General features: G+C 38.9%; 1 protein-coding gene across 2 annotated transcripts in view; it reads left to right on the forward strand.

The window, feature by feature from the left end:
• Positions 1 to 20,734, forward strand: part of LOC126284689 (BMP-2-inducible protein kinase) — a 240,775-nt gene that overhangs the window by 82,902 nt on the left and 137,139 nt on the right. The window contains exons 6-9 of one of the 2 annotated variants that reach the window (XM_049983815.1): positions 5,492 to 5,695; positions 8,283 to 8,415; positions 9,014 to 9,117; positions 9,197 to 9,743. In XM_049983815.1, the coding sequence (XP_049839772.1) occupies positions 5,492 to 5,695; positions 8,283 to 8,415; positions 9,014 to 9,117; positions 9,197 to 9,743 (988 nt within the window). The remainder of the gene's footprint in view (positions 1 to 5,491; positions 5,696 to 8,282; positions 8,416 to 9,013; positions 9,118 to 9,196; positions 9,744 to 20,734) is intronic. The other variant, XM_049983824.1, reaches the window with a different exon arrangement.

The raw sequence follows: 20,734 nt of genomic DNA on the forward strand, positions 1-20,734 counted from the left end.
TGGTGTAAAAATTTATGTTTACCGTCAAGTTTATTTCCCCAAATAACTCTCCTCTAACCCTCAAGCAGGTTTTTCAACTTGATTATCCAACCAATAAAGAAGCAGTGTTGCAAATTCATCTTTTCCAATACAAAATACACCTTAAATTATTTTAGAAGCACCACTTATCTGGTAATCCTTAAGACACATAAATGCTCAGGCATTTATGAATTTTGGGCATTTGGTCAGGTATTTATTCTGGGCATTTGCCTGAACTTATAATTGCTCAGGCATTTTACAGTGCTGTTACAAACGGTGTGTTAGTTAATTTGTTTTGTTAATGAAGATTTGCCTTATTATGATGGCTTAGGGAGTGTTAAGGTACCAGAGAGGCAGTTCTGATATTACACTTGTTAGTGAAAAAATGTTGACATTACACTTGAGAGTGGAAAAAATACCCGAGGAAAATTGACACACTTTCATAGGTTTGTCTACTTGGAAAAAATATTGAGTGTAAAGTAGTGGGAAATGTTGGAAGTTCTCAGGTAAATAGGTATACATAGAACCAAAAAATGAGCATGGAAATGCCTGAAATTCTCTGATAAATAGGTGTATATAGACTGGAAATATGAGCTTTAAACAGTGTGTGTGAGAACAAGGAGGAAAAAATTAGAATGGAAGACCAAGAGGAAAGTGCTTAGATTAAAAGAGTCATAAGCAGTCAGTCCTCCCCTCCCCACTGTCCATCTAGTAATTGAAGAGACAATGAAGGAATTAAAGAATGGTTCAGAAGGGGGAGTAAAACTCAAGGTGAAAGGTTATCAATGATGATATTCACCAAGACAATGCTATAATCTTTGGAAGTAGGCACGTATTACAGTTCCTGTTGAATGGTTTGAACATACTACTGAGTATGTGTTGAAAATAAACCAAAGAAAGAAAAAAGTATTGAGGAGTAGCAGAAATGGGATTAGGGACAACTTTTAACATTAGAATTGAGAATCATGTAGTAAGAAGAAGAAGAAGAAGAAGAAGAAGAAGAAGAAGAATATAAAAAACAAACCGATTTCTGCACAAAAACAGGCCTTTATTTAAGAAAGAAATTTGAAGGACTATAGATCTGTAGTCCAGCATTGTACAGAATTGAATTGTGGAACAGGGAAACACTGGGAAAGAGAAGAATCAAAGCATTTCAGATGTAATTTTAAAGAAAGGTGGTGGAAAATAAAATGAACTGACAAGGAATGACATTAGATGGTTCTCTGCTGTATGGGTGAGGAACAAATGTGTAAAAAACACTGACTAGAAAAAGGAGCAAGTTGGTATAACATGTACAATATCAGAGGATAACTTCCATGATACTAGATGGAGACATAGAGGGTAAAAATTGTCGGGGGAGACAGATTGGAACCTAAACAGGAAATAATTGAGGATGTTGGGTGTAAATGCTACTCTAAGATGAAGAGAGTAACACTGGAGAGGAAACTGTGGCAGGCTCCATTAAACCAGGTGACTGAAAAACCAGTGATGTTCTGTCATTACTACAGATTTAAATATTCTGCAAAATATTTCATCACTTGTAGTGTGAAAATAGAAGTTTCCCACTTCAAATTTTTTGAAGATTCGTACAAGTTTCTTCAACTTCATGTCAACTTTGTCTTGTTCTAGTTGCCTATTTCTGATTTGATTTTACAGGAAAAAACCATTGCAGTTTCCACAGCAGATAGAAGATTCATAATTTACCGCAAGTAATGGATGGTTATAGTGGTGGAAAAAAACTGTTTGGTGTTCACCAGATTACTAGTGGCAGAGAGGCTTTATCTGTTTGCAAAGAGGCTGTGCCATTTGTTAAAGATTATCTTTCAAAGCTGATTGTTGAGGAGGGAATTTCTTGCGAACAGTTACACAATTATGATGAGAGTTGTTTATATTACAAGGTGCTCCCCATGAAAATATTTGCTTAAAAAAAGGAAGCTGCACCACCAGGATACAAGAAAAGTATGGGTTACCATATTGACTTGAAGAGATACACCTGGCAAACACCAGTGTAGGCTTATATAAAGAGGGAAATTATGGAGAACTAGAGCTTTCAGAAACCTGAAAAATCACAAACCACTGCCTGTGCATCACACTCATTAAGAAGAAAGTGTGAATGAATTTAGAAATCTTTAAAACCTGGTCCAGAATCAATTTGTACCAACCATAGAGTAATGTTTGAAAGGCAAAAACATGCTGAGGAATGCTCTGTTGCTTTTTGATAATGCCCCTTTGCATCCTGCCAGTGGTGAACTCGCAGATCGAGATATCAAAGCATTATTGCATCGCCAAATGTGACAGCTCTTTGCCAGCTGATGGACTGATTCAGCCTTGAAAAGCTGAAAAGTATCACAATCTCACTTCGTTGATGTCACTAAAGACTGTTTAACCTTTCTGAAGATGATAGATGTCATAAGGTAGTTGGCTGAAGGATGAGAAGAGATTCCGAACCTATTTCTTGTGAATACCTTGGAAAATTCAATTAGAACATGAAGATTTTGTGAAACCAAAGTCAAAGATGGAAACAGTATTGTTTCATTGCTCAAAAGTGTACCAAGCTGTGAGGCCATTGATTCAGAAAGAATGTCAAATATGAAGTTGATGAACTGACTGACAATGATGTTGTGGAACTGTGGCACAACAGGGAAGTAACACCAAAGGAGGTGGCAAACTTAGATGACAGGAGAAATATCGTGCCACATTCGAGAGGGTTCAAGACAACTGAGGCAGCACTGCAGTACGTTAGTGAGCAGAAGGAAGCCGTGCCACCTGATACCTGTTTGTGTAATTGGAGGGATATTGCAGTACAGAAAAGGACTAAAGGAGGGAAACAGTCCTTTTTTATAACCTCAAACCTGTAAAGTTCACTTTTTTTTTGTTACCGCTGGCTTTTCGCTTGTGTAGTTGAGCCTGGTAATTGCACCCGAGTCAGTGCCAGCAACTGCTGTTTAGTGGAAGGACAGGACGTCGGATAAGGACCCACACTTATTTCACACTCAGAATTTAAAAGGCTTGACAATATCCTTTTTGGACTTTAACAAAGTTTCAAATTTTGTTCTTATTTTATCGTCCAAGAAAAGAGTGAGTAGACTCAAATTTAGCACTTGAAATTACATGAGCAACCTTTTAACTGCTCATGTGGAAAATAGAGGGCCTCAAATTTATGACAACTCAAAATTACATAAAATGATTACTGCATCCCCAGGTAGTACTGCAGCAAAATAAATTAACAGCATTAAACAATCAAAATACTAAGCCGTGGAGAAAAGCAGCCTTCAGAATTTCAACAAATGAAAGAACCACAGAAATAGTCATAAAAAACATTTAACTCCTTCATTGGTTTTGACTACAGGACAGACAAAAAGTACTTATTTGCAGAATACAAACAGTACAAGCTGCCTGAAATTTTGCCTGACCCTCCTAATACTTTTGCTGTCTGTGCCGAAACATTTAAAATGTCTGCTAGCACTGAACACCAGCCATGATTGCAAAACAAAATCCAGTGCTTAGAGGGGTCAAAATGAAGCAACAGTGTAACCTTTATCAAGCCTCTAAATAAAAAATGCATGCCCAGGCACACTTGTAATGCAGACAAAAGACTGTTAGTTAACACACAATAATTGTTCAGTACCACACTCGATATGAAATAGTGCAGTATGGGCATGTTTCAAGAAGGCAAGCAAAGCCAGCTGCAAGTAATGGAAATATAGTAGCTTTAAAACTTACTCCCCAACTTTAGTCATTATTGTGTAATAGTTCATTAACATCCTTTATGGCTGAATTAAGAGAAAATGTATAAATTAGAGTTGACCTAAGTAAAAGCTGCACCGTGAATCAGCTGTTAATGATGGTTATCAGCAGATAAGCATATGTATTGTACGTGTGTGTTCATTTTAGTGTACCTCTGACATGAATAAGAGAGAGCAGATAATAAACATAACAGCAGTACATTTGCAAAATTTGTTGCTGTAGTGACACATAAACCAGTGAGAGCAATTTCATGTAATAGATAATTATGCAGCCTGTGTGAGGGTACTTACTCAAAACAAACAACTCTGATAATATTAGTGCTGTGAGCTAGCCTTGAACCTCAAAATTGGAGTAAGTGCAATTTAAAAAGCCAAAGGCACATAAAGGAATACTACTTTTAATATCAAAATTGCTTGCAGTTTTCAGCCTGCTTTCACTCACTCAACACACACACACACACACACACACACACACACACACACACACACACACAAATTTTAATGTTAGAAAAAAAACAGGAAAATAGTAACACAGTGTTTATTCTCAGTATCATAGAATGTGCTCCTTTCTGATTGAGATGAAATCTATGCCAGCTCAACAGGCAGCCTAAATACCCCTCGCAAGGAAATCTAGTGCTTTTTCCCCTTTCCTTTTTTAAAAATAAGAGGGTAACATGTGGTATATTGAGGCTCAAACCTCATATAACAGCTTAAAAGACACTTTCTGAATCACACAATTAACAGCGTTAAAAGTTAAATTGGAAGCAATTTGCAGACTATGGAGTCAGAGCTACCCACATATAATCTCCTAACTTCCCAATACGAAACACTTGATTACCCGGCTAACCAAGAAGTCAATCATTGACCGAGGTGAAGTCAGATCCAAATCATTTTCCACAATATTAAAATACTGAAGAAGGTGCTATGGCAGGACCACCATGAACCTGGACACATCACATCACACCACACCATGGCCATGCAAATGCCAAATCAAACTTCCCAGCCTTAGAGAGAAGCATTCTGTATCTCAACTCATTTTGCATCCACATTCTCACTAGCCATCCGTACTTGCCTCAACCCATTCTGGTGCTGCACACTATCTGCCCAGTTCAAACTGCCATAAACTGAAAAGCGTGACTTCTATTGAAAATGGAATTGATACGAGCCACCACAGCTCAGTAATCATACATTCATACCTTACCATGCAGGTAGTTTTATGTTTTCTGTAATAATTTTTGAAGTGTCAAACAATTATAAACAGTATGTATTACATAAGCAATCAGGAAATGTTAATAAAAACTTTTAAAAAGGGTGTTTTAAATAGTGAAGCTGGGTCAGAAGAGATAATTGATAGGCCAGAGTTCATCTTGCTGTTCTGTTATTCAGCTTGACCTTCCGTCACATTAGGGTGGTCAGTCAAGATGTTATTGTCATTCTGAAATCTACATGTGTAATGTGAGGCACATATCTGTATCAGTTGTTTCAATTTATGCTACAGGATCTTGCTCACTTCTGTGGAAAATGATATATCTCACTCTTTTTCCCTGGTATCATTCACTCAATAACTTAAAACCACGTTTATTTTAAGTACATTATGGTTGTGGCAGGAACTAAAATATTAAAAAAAGTGGCATGTATAATGAATGTAAAGGTATTTGGAGATATCAGCAAATATTAATTAGTCAAATGATTTTCTTTGATTCACCGTGAGTTTCTTATCTTTGCAGGTGGAAAACATTCTTTTAAGTGACAGTGGAAATTATGTTCTCTGTGATTTTGGCTCTGCAACTGGCAAGGTGCTTAATCCTCAATTATCAGGAGTTGCTGCAGTGGAAGAAGAAATTAAGAAGTACACTACATTATCTTACAGAGCACCTGAAATGGTTGATTTGTATTCTGGAAAGCCAATCACTACAAAGGCTGATATTTGGGTAAGGTCTTGTGCTTTTGGAGATAGGAGTAACATTGTTGTAGTATTCATTTTAATTGGAGTTGCCTCAGTTAAAAAACTGCAATCCTTCTCAAAAAATTGCTCCTTATAATTTCAAAATTTGCACATCTTTTCTTTAATGTTCCACCCATACACGACCTACTAAAGATCAGTCACTGGCATTTCCTATCCTCCAAAAGGTATGACCTCAAGTGAAAGCAATAGTGTTGCAATAATTATATATGGTGTTCTATGTGGAAGTGACAATCAACCAGATGTCTACCTGCCAAACTGTGGCTACCTACAAACTTTAAACTTTCCTTGATGTTGACCTCCACCGCTCCAGTGGTTCCAATGAAAAACCTGTCAGCATAAAACCTCCCGACCATGAACAGTTACTGCATTTTGATAGTTGCCATTCCTTCTACTTGGAGCATTCCCTAGCCCCTTGCGCTGAAACTCTAAGATGATAGACTAGAGCTACCTTGTAGAACAGAGTCCACAAATAATTTCACATGCCATCTCTACACATGCCCCAAGTTCTCCAACTGCCACACCTCCAGCTGCAAAGGAACACAGGCATTTCCAGCAAGATACTTAAAGCTTGTTCCCCACAGATAAGTAGGATTCTCAGCCACGTATGTAATACCTCTTTGGAGCAGGGTGTTTTCCCCGATAGACTGAAATATGCCATTGTAAAACCATTGCATAAAAAGGGGGATACGTCGGATGTCAACAACTATCGCCCAATCTCTCTTCTGACAGCTCTATCAAAAATTTTTGAGAAAGTAATGTATTCAAGAGTAGCCTCCCATATATGTAAAAATAAAGTACTAACAAAATGTCAGTTTGGTTTTCAGAAAGGCTTTTCAACAGAAAATGCTATATACGCTTTCACTGGTCAAATATTAAATGCTCTAAATAACCGGACATCACTCATTGCTATTTTTTGTGATATCTCAAAGGTCTTTGACTGTGTAAATCATGGAATTCTTTTAGATAAGCTAAATCATTATGGTTTGAGGGGGGGGGGGGGGGGGGGCAGTGCACAAATGTTTTAATTCATACTTAACTGGAAGAATACAGAAAGTTGAAATAAGTGGTTTATGTAATGTTAATACAACAGCTGATTCCTCAAACTGGGGGCTAATCAAGCACGGGGTCCCACAGGGTTCGGTCTTAGGTCCTTTACTGTTCTTGATATACATTAATGACTTACCATTCCATATTGATGAAGATGCAAAGTTAGTTCTTTTTGCTGATGATAGAAGTATAGTAATAACATCCAAAAACCAAGAACTAAGTGATATAATTGTAAATGATGTTTTTCACAAAATTATTAAGTGGTTCTCAGCAAACGGACTCTTTAAATTTTGATAAAACACAGTATATACAGTTCCGTACAGTAAATGGCACAACTCCAGTAATAAATATAGACTTTGAACAGAAGTCTGTAGCTAAGGTAGAATTTTCAAAATTTTTAGATGTGTCCATTCATGAGAGGTTAAACTGGAAGCAACACATTGATGGTCTGCTGAAACGTCTGAGTTCGGCTACGTATGCTATTAGGGTTATTGCAAATTTTGGTGATAAGAATCTCGGTAAATTAGCTTACTATGCCTACTTTCATTCACTGCTTTCGTATGGTATCATATTCTGGGGTAATTCATTGTTTAGTAGAAAAGTATTCATTGCTCAAAAACGTGTAATCAGAATAATTGCTGGAGCCCACCCACGGTCATCTTGCAGACATCTATTTAAGGATCTAGGGATCCTCACAGTAACCTCACAGTATATATATTCACTTATGAAATTTGTTGTTAATAATCCAGCCCAGTTCAAAAGTAATAGCAGTGTGCATAGCTATAACATCAGGAGAAAGGATGATCTTCACTATGCAGGGTTAAATCTGACTTTGGCACAGAAAGGGGTAAATTATGCTGCCACAAAAGTCTTTGATCACCTACCAAACACAGCATCAAAAGCCTGACAGATAGTCAACAAACATTTAAAAATAAATTAAAAGAATTTCTAGATGACAACTCCTTGTACTCATTGGCTGAATTTTTAGATATAAATTAAGGATCGGAAAAAAAACTAACTTAATCATTAGTGTCATGCAATATTTTGTGTAATGTAATATCTTGTACAGACATCTTTCATTAACCTGACACGTTCCACATCATTACGAAGTGTCGTATTCATGATCTATGGAACAAGTATTAATCTAATCTAATCTAATCCTCATTATTGTTCAGTATGTCCTCCTGCAATGTTGCCTTAAACTAGCTACAAATATCCCACCCCTCCCAAAGTGGTATTCGACTGCCCACCTAATATAAGAAATACCATGGTCTGTCTGTAGGCCATGCTTACTGCTAAAACTTTGTTACATGGCTCATATCGCTGTTAAAAAACCCTGTCCAGCGCTATTCAGCTATTAGTTTTAAATAAGTCACTCCCCCTTCCAAACAATGTTTTAGAGATTAATTGCTTAGTCTTGGCAAGCACTGTCTTTTGCATTTGTCATACTGTTTAATGTATCAGTTTAGAAACTGCTTTTAAAATTGCTGTGGTCTCTGTTCCAGGCATTGGGATGTCTTTTGTATAAATTATGTTTTTTCTCACTCCCATTTGGGGAGAGTACACTGGCCATTCAAAGTGGGAACTTCACAATTCCAGACAACTCTAGGTATTCCAAGGGAATGCACTGTTTAATCAGTAAGTAGATATGGTGTTAATAATTCTCTTTTTTTAGTCTCTAGTACCAATGCATTTTATTACCAGTTATCCTCAGAATATTTGTAAACAGTTTTAAATTTAGCAATAAATAGTAATTGTGTCTGGTGTTGCATACAGAGCCCTGCTGCTCATTTGGTGTGTGCCTCCTTTTCTAACCATGTGATCTCTCCCTCCCACTTCCTCTCAATACTAGCATTCACAGTTAGCTGCAGTTGTGCCACCCCTAATGGTTTGAGAGAAGACCTCACTTGCCAAAGGTCATTATTTTTCAGGGAACTTCTTTATTTCTCACTTCTATTGATTCATTAGTTAGACTAATATTTACCCTCTCAGAATTAATTTTATTTGCAAACTGCATCCTTACATAGACTCCTGCTTTCTCTCATCACCAACCGCACATCATTTTTAAATGCAGTAGCTTCATACTTCTTACTATAGTACTTGTTTTCCTCAGCACACAGAGGTTTTTAGTATTTACACTTGTGCAGCATGTGCAACTGTTTTAACTTAATAAACTATATATCATTTTGGCTCGGTGTGCATTTAATGTCGATTACTGTTAATCGTACCTTTTCAGGGTTTATGCTTGAACCCGACCAGGAGCAACGGCCAGACATCTTTCAGGTATCGTACGTAGCATTTGCGCTCCAAGGCAAGGACTGCCCAGTACTGAATTTACATGTGAGTGTTTTGCAATTAGGTGCAGTAGTTACAGAGTTGACAGAGGGAGATCCTGATGCTATTTTTTCACTCGATTCAGAAATCGGCGGTTCCTGTTATGGACCAGCTGCCGTCTCCCCAGTTGGAGAGTGAGGCAAAGCGTACTTCGGTCAAAGTGACGAAGCAGGTGGCGGCCCCCGTGGTAGAGGGGACGAGTGTGGCCCCACGGCAGCGGCCCAAAGGTGGGCAGCCCCTGCCGCCCCCTGTGGGGGGTGTGCTGCCCGTCCCCGTTGGCTCATCTCCTGTGCAGCCGCAGCGTCGCCCACCCGCTCCTCCTGCCGTCTCCCAGTCCCCCGTGTCAGCCGATGGAGCTGCTGAGGGGATGCAGGCGCCGGCGCCGGTCACGGTTCCCCCACCAGGTGTTCCTCACCCCCAGGCCTTCCGGCCGCCTCTGGCGTGCCCTCCCCAACAGCCTCTGTTCCCTCCTCAGTCTCCTTTTGATCCCAGGTTACCTGTTAACCAGCCCAACCATTCCAGTCTGACTAGTTCCTCTGCAAATAGTTCCACAACTGTGACGCAGGTGTCTCCAGCCCTGTCACAGAATGTGAATGGCAAGGAGTCCTTGGAAGCATTGTTCCCACCATCAGGTAAATTGGTTAGTCATCTAATACCACTGTTTCTTGTTGTCTGCTAATTTTTGGTTCAGTTTTTCAATTAAAATATACCACAACAATAGGTAACATGTCACTCTGTTTGAATTTCTTATGCTTTGGTTAAAATTATTTCTTGTGAAATGGAATTTGTTTAAGCCAGACTGTATTGTTGGAAAGGTCTCAAGGTAAGTCAGTCAGTCGTGATTTATTTTTATGTATTGACATTTGATTTTGATGAGATTACATTTCATTCGAAATTGAGCAATTAATTTGTCTTTGTCTTCTTTTGTCTTCACAGCAGGAGAGTCCCTTTTATCCAGCTTTCTGAGTGACCTGCTGTTCCCTTGTAAGCTTCCCAACCTTTCCCTCTTTCCTCTTTGAAGAAGGAACTAACATAAACTAGGATAATTTCTTGTACTTATATGTCTCTGTATCAGTAGTACTAAGAATTTCACCAGCCATTCATTTTATAATTTTATAGCTTTCTGAAGTAAATTTTCCTTTTTATGGAAATATGAAAAGTTATAAATTATCTTAAAGCCCAATAAAAAAACTTATCTGCATGGATATGTGAAAAGAATGAAACCAGGATCATGTGCAAATAAGATACTCATGTACCAAGAGAACAAGAGGTCTCATGTAAGTCAGGATCTGGGGGAGTGTGGGACCAGTAGCAGAGATACAGGCAACAGAGAGATGTTCAGAGCAAAAACAGCGGCAGTGATGGATCCATGTAACAAGAATGCTGAGAGTGCTCATAGAAGTAGAGTAAATGAGAAAATGAAGGAATTTGGACAAAACAGATAACAACTCGAGAAGTGAAGCCAATTTTGTAATACAGTAAAACTCGCTCAAAACAGAATCGCCTGGGACTAAAATAATTTTCAAAATTGGGCAAGTTTGTGAATTCACACAAGTTACAGGGGTATGTAAAATTTGTCAGGTATCACGCGCAAAAGTACAGTAAACATTTTTAATTATGTGTGTACTGTATTACGTACCTTCACTCCAACACAGTAGGCATTTATTTACTGTATATTGGACAATGGAACACTGTACTATTACATTAATTGATAAAATGTCTATATTTTTACTCGAACTTTAAATTCGTTTATTACTGTATGTACATACATACTATTCCCATTTTTATTTGTTTTACATTTCACTTTTTTCACCACATATCAAGGTGGGAAACTTGTTTTAATTTCCTGTCCAAAATTGTTCTTTCTAGGCAATTTTTTGCACCGATCAATAGTTCCAACAAGTTGGTAAAATTTGAATGTGCTACAAATTGCATAACATCGTTTATATATGCAATGGCTTCTTCAGGCATATTAATTTTTCTAGGGACATCATTTTGCTCCTCTTCTTCTTCCTTTGTTTCTCCATCATCATCCGTGTGGTGGATTTCTATTAACTCTGTTGCAGAAGCGAACGTGGAGAGAGTTGACAGAAAGTCATCTCTTCGAATGTAATCACCTGTACTACATGATATGGTTTCACATTTTCATTAACACAGCAATTGCTGCTGCATTTTCTTGAACTTCGATGGCCAAAGAACCATCTTGTTCTTGACCTCCAAACCCCGTTTTGTTCAAGCACTTTTTGACAGTTAAAGGTTTTATTTCCGTTACTGCCAAGCCAATCCAATTTACTTCATCTAGGACAGAAACTTACCGTGCAACAGCAAATGCACTTTCAGCTTCTTCAACACTAAGAATAAGAGATTGTATCAGTAATCGCCTGTAATGACACTTGAATGTGTAAATAACCCCCATGGTCCATGGGTTGTGTGAGGCTGGTTGAACCTGGAGGGAACCAAGCCAATTTCATGTTTGATAACATTACTTTTGTGTGACAGATTGCATTGTCTAGGAAAAGGAGAACTTGGCAATTTCCTTTTTTTCATTGTGGCATTGAAATAGCCCAGCCATTCTTCCATAAGACTACCCACCATTCACACCCTTTTATTTCTTCGTCATGTGACTGGGACAGTGAGTCTTTCCTTGGACATTTTTCCGCCGGCGCACTTTCCACCTCGAATTGCTGGTAATTTCGAAGGCAGCGGGCAGTAAAACAGCCCCGTTTCATTGGCATTGAACATGGCTTTTGGGTCATTGTCTTCCATTCTGTTGCTACACTTTCCTGCACATCCTTAGCTTCTCCACACACTTCATTTCACATGATGACGTGCCTAGTTTTGAAACTGTCCGGCCATTCTATGTATTCCAAGCTCTTTAGCAACTTTCAGAGCCTCACTCTGCAACATGGGTCCAGACAAAGGTAAGTTTTTTGCCCGCGCACTTACGAACCATTCCCACACTATTTTGTTAATTTCTTCATTTCCGGTCTTCTTCGTCTTTCTTTTCATCTGCCTGTTCCCTTTCACCCACTCGTCCCAAATCTTATCCTTTTTCCTTAAAGTCTTATAAATTTGTGTTTTACCATATTTGAAATGCAACATAGTTTCCTCGATTACACTAATCTGTTTGTTCAACATCATGTTACTGTATCTCTTAAATGTCCTACCAGTCAACCAAAACTGGCAGAAAATAATGACCTTGCCGTGTAAAATCATTGTTTAATAGAACAATACTCACCTCTTTCGCTGCACACATTGTAGCAGTGTGTTGGTATATGCGTAACAATGTTCCTGTATGCGCCGGAATGTGTCAGTAGTGAGGAAAGCGAGAAAGCTGACAAACAGAGCGCTGACGAACGAACAGTTTCCTTGATGTACTGACACTGTACTACTTGTTGTGAAGAGCGGCGTGGTTTTAGGTCCACACCAGAGTGCTGCACTGTGCTGGACCTCTTTTCGTGGTTTTGCGCTGATTAACAGAGGTGTTTAAAGCAACTTCCTTATAGAGTCGTGAGTAACTAATGAACTGTAATACAGTAGTACTGCATAGGTTCTTTTCTGCATTATACAATGAATTATTAAGTATGCTGTAAGGTTTGCTTTCTGTTTCCGCATTAGGTACGTTCTGTTTTATATGAAAAATCGGCATATAAAATTGTACTGAATGCTTCGGGACTGAAATACTTGTATGTTTTGGGCAGATTTGTGAATTACACACACGTCGATTTGAACAAGTTTTACTGTAGTAGCCCATAGGTGGCTGAACTAATCAAATAAAACTTTAATTGAGAGTTTCCTAAGTTCAAATTCTATGCCTGTTGAAAACCAGAAATTGGATGGTAGCAGAAGGAAATCAGTGGGCATCACTGTGACAATTTCTGTAAAATTCTTCCAGCAGAACCTTCTGTTGTTGCAGCATAGCTTCCACAGGCTGGAGAGTCCAGATTAGAATCACTAGAAGAAAATTGCAAGCCGTTAGAAGTATACGTCAATTGAGGAAATATAAATGCCACTTATAGTAAGATTTGAAAAACCTTTGGAGGAAACAAAAGCAGCTGTATGAATATCAAGAGATCAGATGTTATGTGTGTGTGCATTGAAGAGAAGGCTGAATGGTGGAAGGAAAATATAGAAGGGCCAAACAAAGGAAAAAAAGAACTTGAAGATAATATTGCGAAAGGGAAGAGGTACTGGATGAAAATATGTTCGCAGATGCGATACTGTGAGAATAATGTGACACAGCACTAAACATTTAAGTTGTAGTTAGTTACTTAAGTTATGTGGAGTAGATAAAATTCGTCAGAATTATTAAAATCTTTGGGAGAACGAACCATAACAGATCTGTTCCACCTGATATGCAGAATAAATTTGGCCATTAAGAAGAATGTTATTACAAATAATGTTGGTGGTGAGAGCTGTGAGTATACTAAACCGTCAGTTTTATACATGATGGTAGTAAAACACTAACACAAATTATCTACAGACTGATTGAAGCTGACCCAGTGAAAAATGAAACTCACATGGTTGTGCAACAATGTAGGTTGCAGGTTCCGTGACTTACGCTATAGGGTGGTTGGGTTTCGGGCTCCGCTAAATAGATCAGGCATCCAGCTGTGTGGCATAGTCTGGACGGTTTTTAAGATTAGGTCTCGGGGAAACACAAAAAGGACTTCGGTCTCAAAGGGTGCTGGTCAAACACAGGAAGAACGTAGATCTGGGAACTATAGGTTTAACGGTTGTAAATTGGTGTAGCTGTGTCAAGAAGGCACCAGAGCTCCAAGTGCTAATAGATGGCACTGATACTCAAATAGTTTCAGATACTGAAAGCTAGCTAAAGCCAGAGATCAGCTGATATTTTTGTGAAGGACCTAACGGGTGTTCAGAAAGGATAGGCTAAGCACAGTAGGCAGTGGCTGTGTTTTTTGCTGTTCGTAGTAGTTTATCTTGTAGCAATGTTGAAGTAGATAGTCCCTGCAAGTTAGTATGGGTAGAGGACAATAAATTTACTGAAAGGTTCATAGAAAACTGGAGTCTAATTTCAAACACGTACCCAAGTCATACAATTATACTAGGTGGTGACTCCAATTTACCTTAGATGTGTTGGTGAATATACACGTTTAAATCCAGGTGTACACATAAACATCGTCGGAAGTTGTGCTAAATGCATTCTTTGAAAATTATTTTGAGCAATTAGTTCATGAGCCCATTCAAATAGTAAACTGTTGTGAAAACATGCGTGGCTTCTTGGGAACAAATAATCCTGAGCTAATAACAAGCAGCAAAATGGATACAGGGATTAGTGATCACAGGGTTATCGTAACAAAACTGAATATTGTAACTCCCAAATCCTCCAAAAATAAATGAGAAGTATACCTATTCAAAAAAGTAGATAAAAATTCACTTGACACTTTCGTGAGAGACAATCTCCACTCCTTCCAAAGTAATAATGTACCAGAATGTGTAGACCATGTGTGACTTGAATTCAAATAGTTGTTGTTGTTGTTGTTGTTGTTGTTGTTGTGGTCTTCAGTCCTGAGACTGGTTTGATGCAGCTCTCTATGCTACTCTATCCTGTGCAAGCTTCTTCATCTCCCAGTACCTACTGCAACCTACGTCCTTCAGAATCTGCTTACTGTATTCTTCTCTTGGTCTCCCTCTACGATTTTTACCCTCCACGCTGCCCTCCAATACTAAATTGGTGATCCCTTGATGCCTCAGAACATGACCTACCAACCGATCCCTTCTTCTGGTCACGGTGTGCCATAAACATCTCTTCTCCCCAATCCTATTCAATACTTCCTCATTAGTTATGTGATCTACCCATCTAATCTTCAGCATTTTTGTGTAGCACCACATTTCGAAAGCTTCTATTCTCTTCTTGTCCAAACTATTTATCGCCCATGTTTCACTTCCATACATGGCTACACTCCATACAAATACTTTCAGAAATGACTTCCTCACACTTAAATCAATACTCGATGTTAACAAATTTTTCTTCTTCAGGAACGCTTTCCTTGCCATTGCCAGTCTACATTTTATATCCTCTGTACTTCGTCCATCATCAGTTATCTTGCTTCCCAAAAAGCAGAACTCCTTTACTACTTTAAGTGTCTCATTTCCTAATCTAATTCCTTCAGCATCACCCGACTTAATTCGACTACATTCCATTATCCTCGTTTTGCTTTTGTTGATGTTCATTTTATATCCTCCTTTCAAGATACTATCCATTCCGTTTAACTGCTCTTCCAAGTCCTTTGCTGTCTCTCACAGAATTACAATGTCATTGGCGAGCCTCAAAAGTTTTTATTTCTTCTCCATGGATTTTAATACCTACTCCAAATTTTTCTTTTGTTTCCTTTACTGCTTGCTCAATATACAGATTGAATAACATGGGGGAGAGACTACAACCCTGTCTCACTCCCTTCCCAACCACTGCTTCCCTTTCATGCCCCTCGACTCTTATAACTGCCATCTGATTTCTGTACAAATTGTAAATAGTTTTCGCTCCCTGTATTTTACCCCTGCCGCCTTCAGAATTTGAAAGAGAGTATTCCAGTCAACATTGTCAAAAGCTTTCTCTAAGTCTACAAATGCTAGAAACGTAGATTGCCTTTCCTTAATCTTTCTTCTACGATAAGTCGTAGGGTCAGTATTGCCTCACGTGTTTCAACATTTCTACGGAAGCCAAACTGATCTTCTCCGAGGTCGGCTTCTACTAGTTTTTCCATTCGTCTGTAAAGAATTCGTGTTAGTATTTTGCAGCTGTGACTTATTAAACTGATAGTGCGGTAATTTTCACATCTGTCATCACCTGCTTTCTTTGGGATTGGAATTATTATATTCTTCTTGAAGTCTGAGGGTATTTCGCCTGTCTCATACATCTTGCTCACCAGATGGTAGAGTTTTGTAAGGACTGGCTCTCCCGAGGCCGTTAGTAGTTCCAATGGAATGTCATCTACTCCGGGGGCCTTGTTTCGACTCAGGTCCTTCAGTGCTCTGTCAAACTCTACATGCAGTATCGTATGTCCCATTTCATCTTCATCTACATCCTCTTCCAATTCCATAATATTGTCCTCAAGTACATCACCCTTGTATAGACCCTCTATATACTCCTTCCACCTTTCTGCTTTCTCTTCTTTGCTTAGAACTGGGTTTCCATCTGAGCTCTTGAAGTTCATAAAAGTGGTTCTCTTATCTCCAAAGGTGTCTTTTAATTTTCCTGTAGGCAGTATCTATCTTACCCCAAGTGAGATAAGCCTCTACATCCTTACATTTGTCCTCTATCCATCCCTGCTTAGCCATTTTGCATTTCCTGTCGATCTCATTTTTGAGGTGTCTGTATTCCTTTTTGCCTGCTTCATTTACTGCATTTTTATATTTTCTCCTTTCATCACTGAAATTCAATATTTCTTCTGTTACCCAAGGATTTCTAGCAGCCCTCGTCTTTTTACCTACTTGATCCTCTGCTGCCTTCACTACTTCATCCCTCAAAGCTACCCATTCTTCTTCTACTGTATTTCTTTCCCCCATTCCTGTCAATTGCTCCCTTATGCTCTCCCTGAAACTCTCTACAAACTTTGGTTCTTTCAGTTTATCCAGGTCCCATTGCGACGGGTCAGGCTCTTATCGCGCAGTTTCCTTTCCCTGAAAGAAAATCCACCTACCTCGTTTCTTAGGTAGTTGCTGCACTCGCCTCTCCTGATAGCAGCTACTGGAAAAATTGCAGAAAAGCAGTGTTGAAGAAACTGCAATTTAATAGCCGCTCACCGGAGGCCGCGATACATGTTTGCTGAAATACAATCTATGAGCAATCTTCCTAAATAAATTGAGTTATTGGAATGGTAGTAATTGTTTACTCAAACGAGAACGCGAAGTTGGTAATTCTATTTAAGCTCTTTATTGTCTTTAAGCCTGATCATCAGCCCGCTAATCTACGTTTGAAGAAAGTTCAGTTCACAATTCTATCCACACTCAAACCCCGCCAGAATTAGCTTTCAAAGTTACGGAATTTACTTAACTGCAACACAGACGATTTTCTAACACACACGTTTGCAGTCGATGTTCAATAATAGTTCGTTTTTTAACGTTAATGCTCGCCATAAGCACTTAGTAAAAGTTTACAAAGTACCGCCACGCTTTTAATTATTAAAGTTACTCGCGTCTTTCGCGGAACGAAAAGTCACAACTCGCTCAAACTCACACTACGCGTTACTGGACTCTTCCAGTCTCAAATCGCACAGTACCGAACCGATGAAGCCGTTTTATGACTTCATTTTACACATTATTCGCGAGGACACATCAAGCATGTCTCTTCTCGATCACAGTTCCTTCGCGACTCCTCATCCACTCGCGACTCACTCTCCTAGTCTGCTAACCGTCCTCGCATCTCATTGGCTCACACATCACACAGCCAATCAGAATTAACTCTTTGGGTGCGCCTCGCGCCAAAATCTAGCACGCACCAGTCATGACTTCTGAATCATTTACGTCATGATTTCTAGTTACACAAAATTTACTGTATAATTTAACAAACCGAAAGGAAAACTAGATTTTACTTTATTTCCAGAAATTATTTAAATACTCGCGAACGTTCTGGCTGCTTGTACAATACCATACACTCTTGGACATCCGACATTCACTAAGATGGGGAACCACTGGCGACTCTGTTCCCACGGTTACATCGTCTGAACACTTGCGAGTTCCAACCTAGATTTTATACACTTGCAAAGAATGGCGAATGTCCCTCTTTCATTCACTCAGGCACACTCATTCACTCTCACCTACTCATATAAAATAACTGTTCACAAAAATTCAAAACATTTATGGTTTTAACAAAGTTATAGGTGAATTTCTAAAAGTAAAATTCATAAAATAAATACAAAAGCACGGAAGGTGATTTTGTTTCATAGTTGGATGGTCACTGAAGGTGATCTATACATAATGGTATTTATTTAGACTCGAAAATTGTAGAAATTTGCGTTTTCTGTAAGATTTTTCTAATTTCCAAAATATGCAGGTTTCAAAGCTCAAATTTGGATGACTTATTTTTATTCATAACAGAAACTAGTATATTAACTTTTAATTTCCTCAGGTTCCTCAGTTAGAAGTTATTAAATATGAAAGTTCCACGTTATACACGCGGCTAGTTAGCGCACAGGTCTTACATTCTCACGGTACAGACATGCCATATGGTCGTGACGTCAGACGAACGGACACCGGTAATCTGCCCGCTACAGCACATATGCTAATCTGATGGCTACTTTACAGTCTGTCTACATTTCACAGTAAATATTTGATAGAAAACTGTGCGCTCGCACTAGTTGCGACGCCACACCATCTCCTTAAATTCCCACCTTTTTGCAGTTTCTTCAGACTTAATGTACAGGCCATAACCAATAGATTGTGGTCAGAGTCCACATCTGCCCCTGGAAGTGTCTTACAATTTAAAACCTGGTTCCTAAATCTCTGTCTTACCATTATATAATCTATCTGATACCTTTTAGTATCTCCAGGGTTCTTCCATGTATACAACATTCTTTCATGATTCTTAAACCAAGTGTTAGCTATGATTAAGTTGTGCTCTGTGCAAAATTCTACCAGGCGGCTTCCTCTTTCATTTCTTAGCCAAAATCCATATCCACCTACTACGTTTCCTTCTCTCCCTTTTCCTACACTCGAATTCCAGTCACCCATGGCTATTAAATTTTTGTCTCCCTTCACTATCTGAATAATTTCTTTTATTTCATCGTACATTTCTTCAATTTCTTCGTCATCTGCAGAGCTAGTTGGCATATAAACTTCTACTACTGTAGTAGGCATGGGCTTCGTATCTATGTTTGCCACAATGCGTTCACTATGCTGTTTGTAGTAGCTGACCCGCATTCCTATTTTCCTATTCATTATTAAAGCTACTCCTGCACTACCCCTATTTGATTTTGTGTTTATAACCCTGTAGTCACCTGACCAGAAGTCTTGTTCCTCCTGCCACTGAACTTCACTAATTCCCACTATATCTAACTTTAACTTATCCATTTCCCTTTTTAAATTTTCTAACCTGTCTGCCTGATTAAGAGATCTGACATTCCACGCTCCGATCCGTAGAACGCCAGTTTTCTTTCTCCTGATAACGACATCCTCTTGAGTAGTCCCAACCCGGAGATACGAATGGGGGACTATTTTACCTCGGGAATATTTTACCCAAGAGGACGCCATCATCATTTAATCATACAGTAAAGCTGCATGCCCTCGGTAAAAATTACGGCTGTAGTTTCCCCTTGCTTTCAGCCGTTCACAATACCAGCACATCAAGGCCGTTTTGGATATTGTTACAAGGCCAGATCAGTCAATCATCCAGACTGTTGCCCCTGCAACTACTGAAAAGGCTGCTGTCCTCCCTCTTCAGGAACCACACGTTTGTCTGGCCTCTCAATAGATACCCCTCCGTTGTGGTTGCACCTACAGTACGGCTATCTGTATCGCTGAGGCACGCAAGCCTCCCCACCAACGGCAAGGTTCATGGTTCATGGAGGGGGGGGGTTCAAATAGTATCAGCAGCAAATGAAAGATTTATACCAAATAAATTGACAAACAACAGAGCTGATCCCTCTTGGTACACAAAATGGCTCAGAACACTGTTGCAGAACCAACGAAAAAGGCGTGCCAAATTCATATGAACACAGTCTTCAAGATTGGTGATCTTTTTCAGAAGCTTAAAATTTAGCATGAACTTGAATGTGACACGCTTATAATAATTTTCACAATGAAACTTTGTCCCAAAACCTGTTTCAAATCTGGAGATATTCTGGTCGAATGTAAAGTATAATAGCAGCAAGACACAAGCAATGCCTTCTCTGTGTGATACCAATGGAAATGCTACCAATGACAGTGTTCCTAAAGCAGAGTTATTAAAAACAGCCTTCTGAAATTCCTTCAGCAAAGAAGATGAAATAAATATTCCAGAATTCGAATCAAGAACGGCTGCCAACATAATAATAAGTAGATATCCTTGGAGTAGTGAAGCAATTTAAATTACTAATTAAAAGCAAGCCTTCCATCCAGACTGTACCATTTAGGTTCCTTTCAGAACAAAATTCAGGTGATTTAGAAAAGGTCTGTATGGTGTGAAAATGGGCAATTTGCCATAAACAGTGAAAAGTGTGAGGATCTAAAGGCCATAAATTTAACTAAATACCTAAGACTTACAATTACAAACAGCTCAAATTGGAAAGAATACATAGAAAATGTTGTGGGGAAGGCATACCAAAGACTAAAATGTAGACTTTCACGACCGGTAATATCATGTCCATTATAATTATCCGGGCTGTTGTGCCGTGCTCGGTTGATGAATTCCGTGTCGATTCCCAACGTTGTCAATTCATCAACTGACCACGGCATAACAGCCCGGATAATTATAATGGACACGATACCAAAGACTGCAATTTATTGGCGGAACACTTAAAAGCTGCAACAGATTCACTAAAGAGAGTACCTACACTACACTTTTCCATCCTCTTTTGGAGTACTGCTGCATGGTGTGGGAATCTTACTATATAGGATTAATGGAGTGAATTGATAAAGTTCAGAGAAGGGCAGCACATTTTGTATTCCCGAGAAATGGGGGGAG

The sequence above is a fragment of the Schistocerca gregaria genome, chromosome 1 (assembly GCF_023897955.1).
Source record: "Schistocerca gregaria isolate iqSchGreg1 chromosome 1, iqSchGreg1.2, whole genome shotgun sequence".
NCBI lineage: Eukaryota > Metazoa > Arthropoda > Insecta > Orthoptera > Acrididae > Schistocerca > Schistocerca gregaria.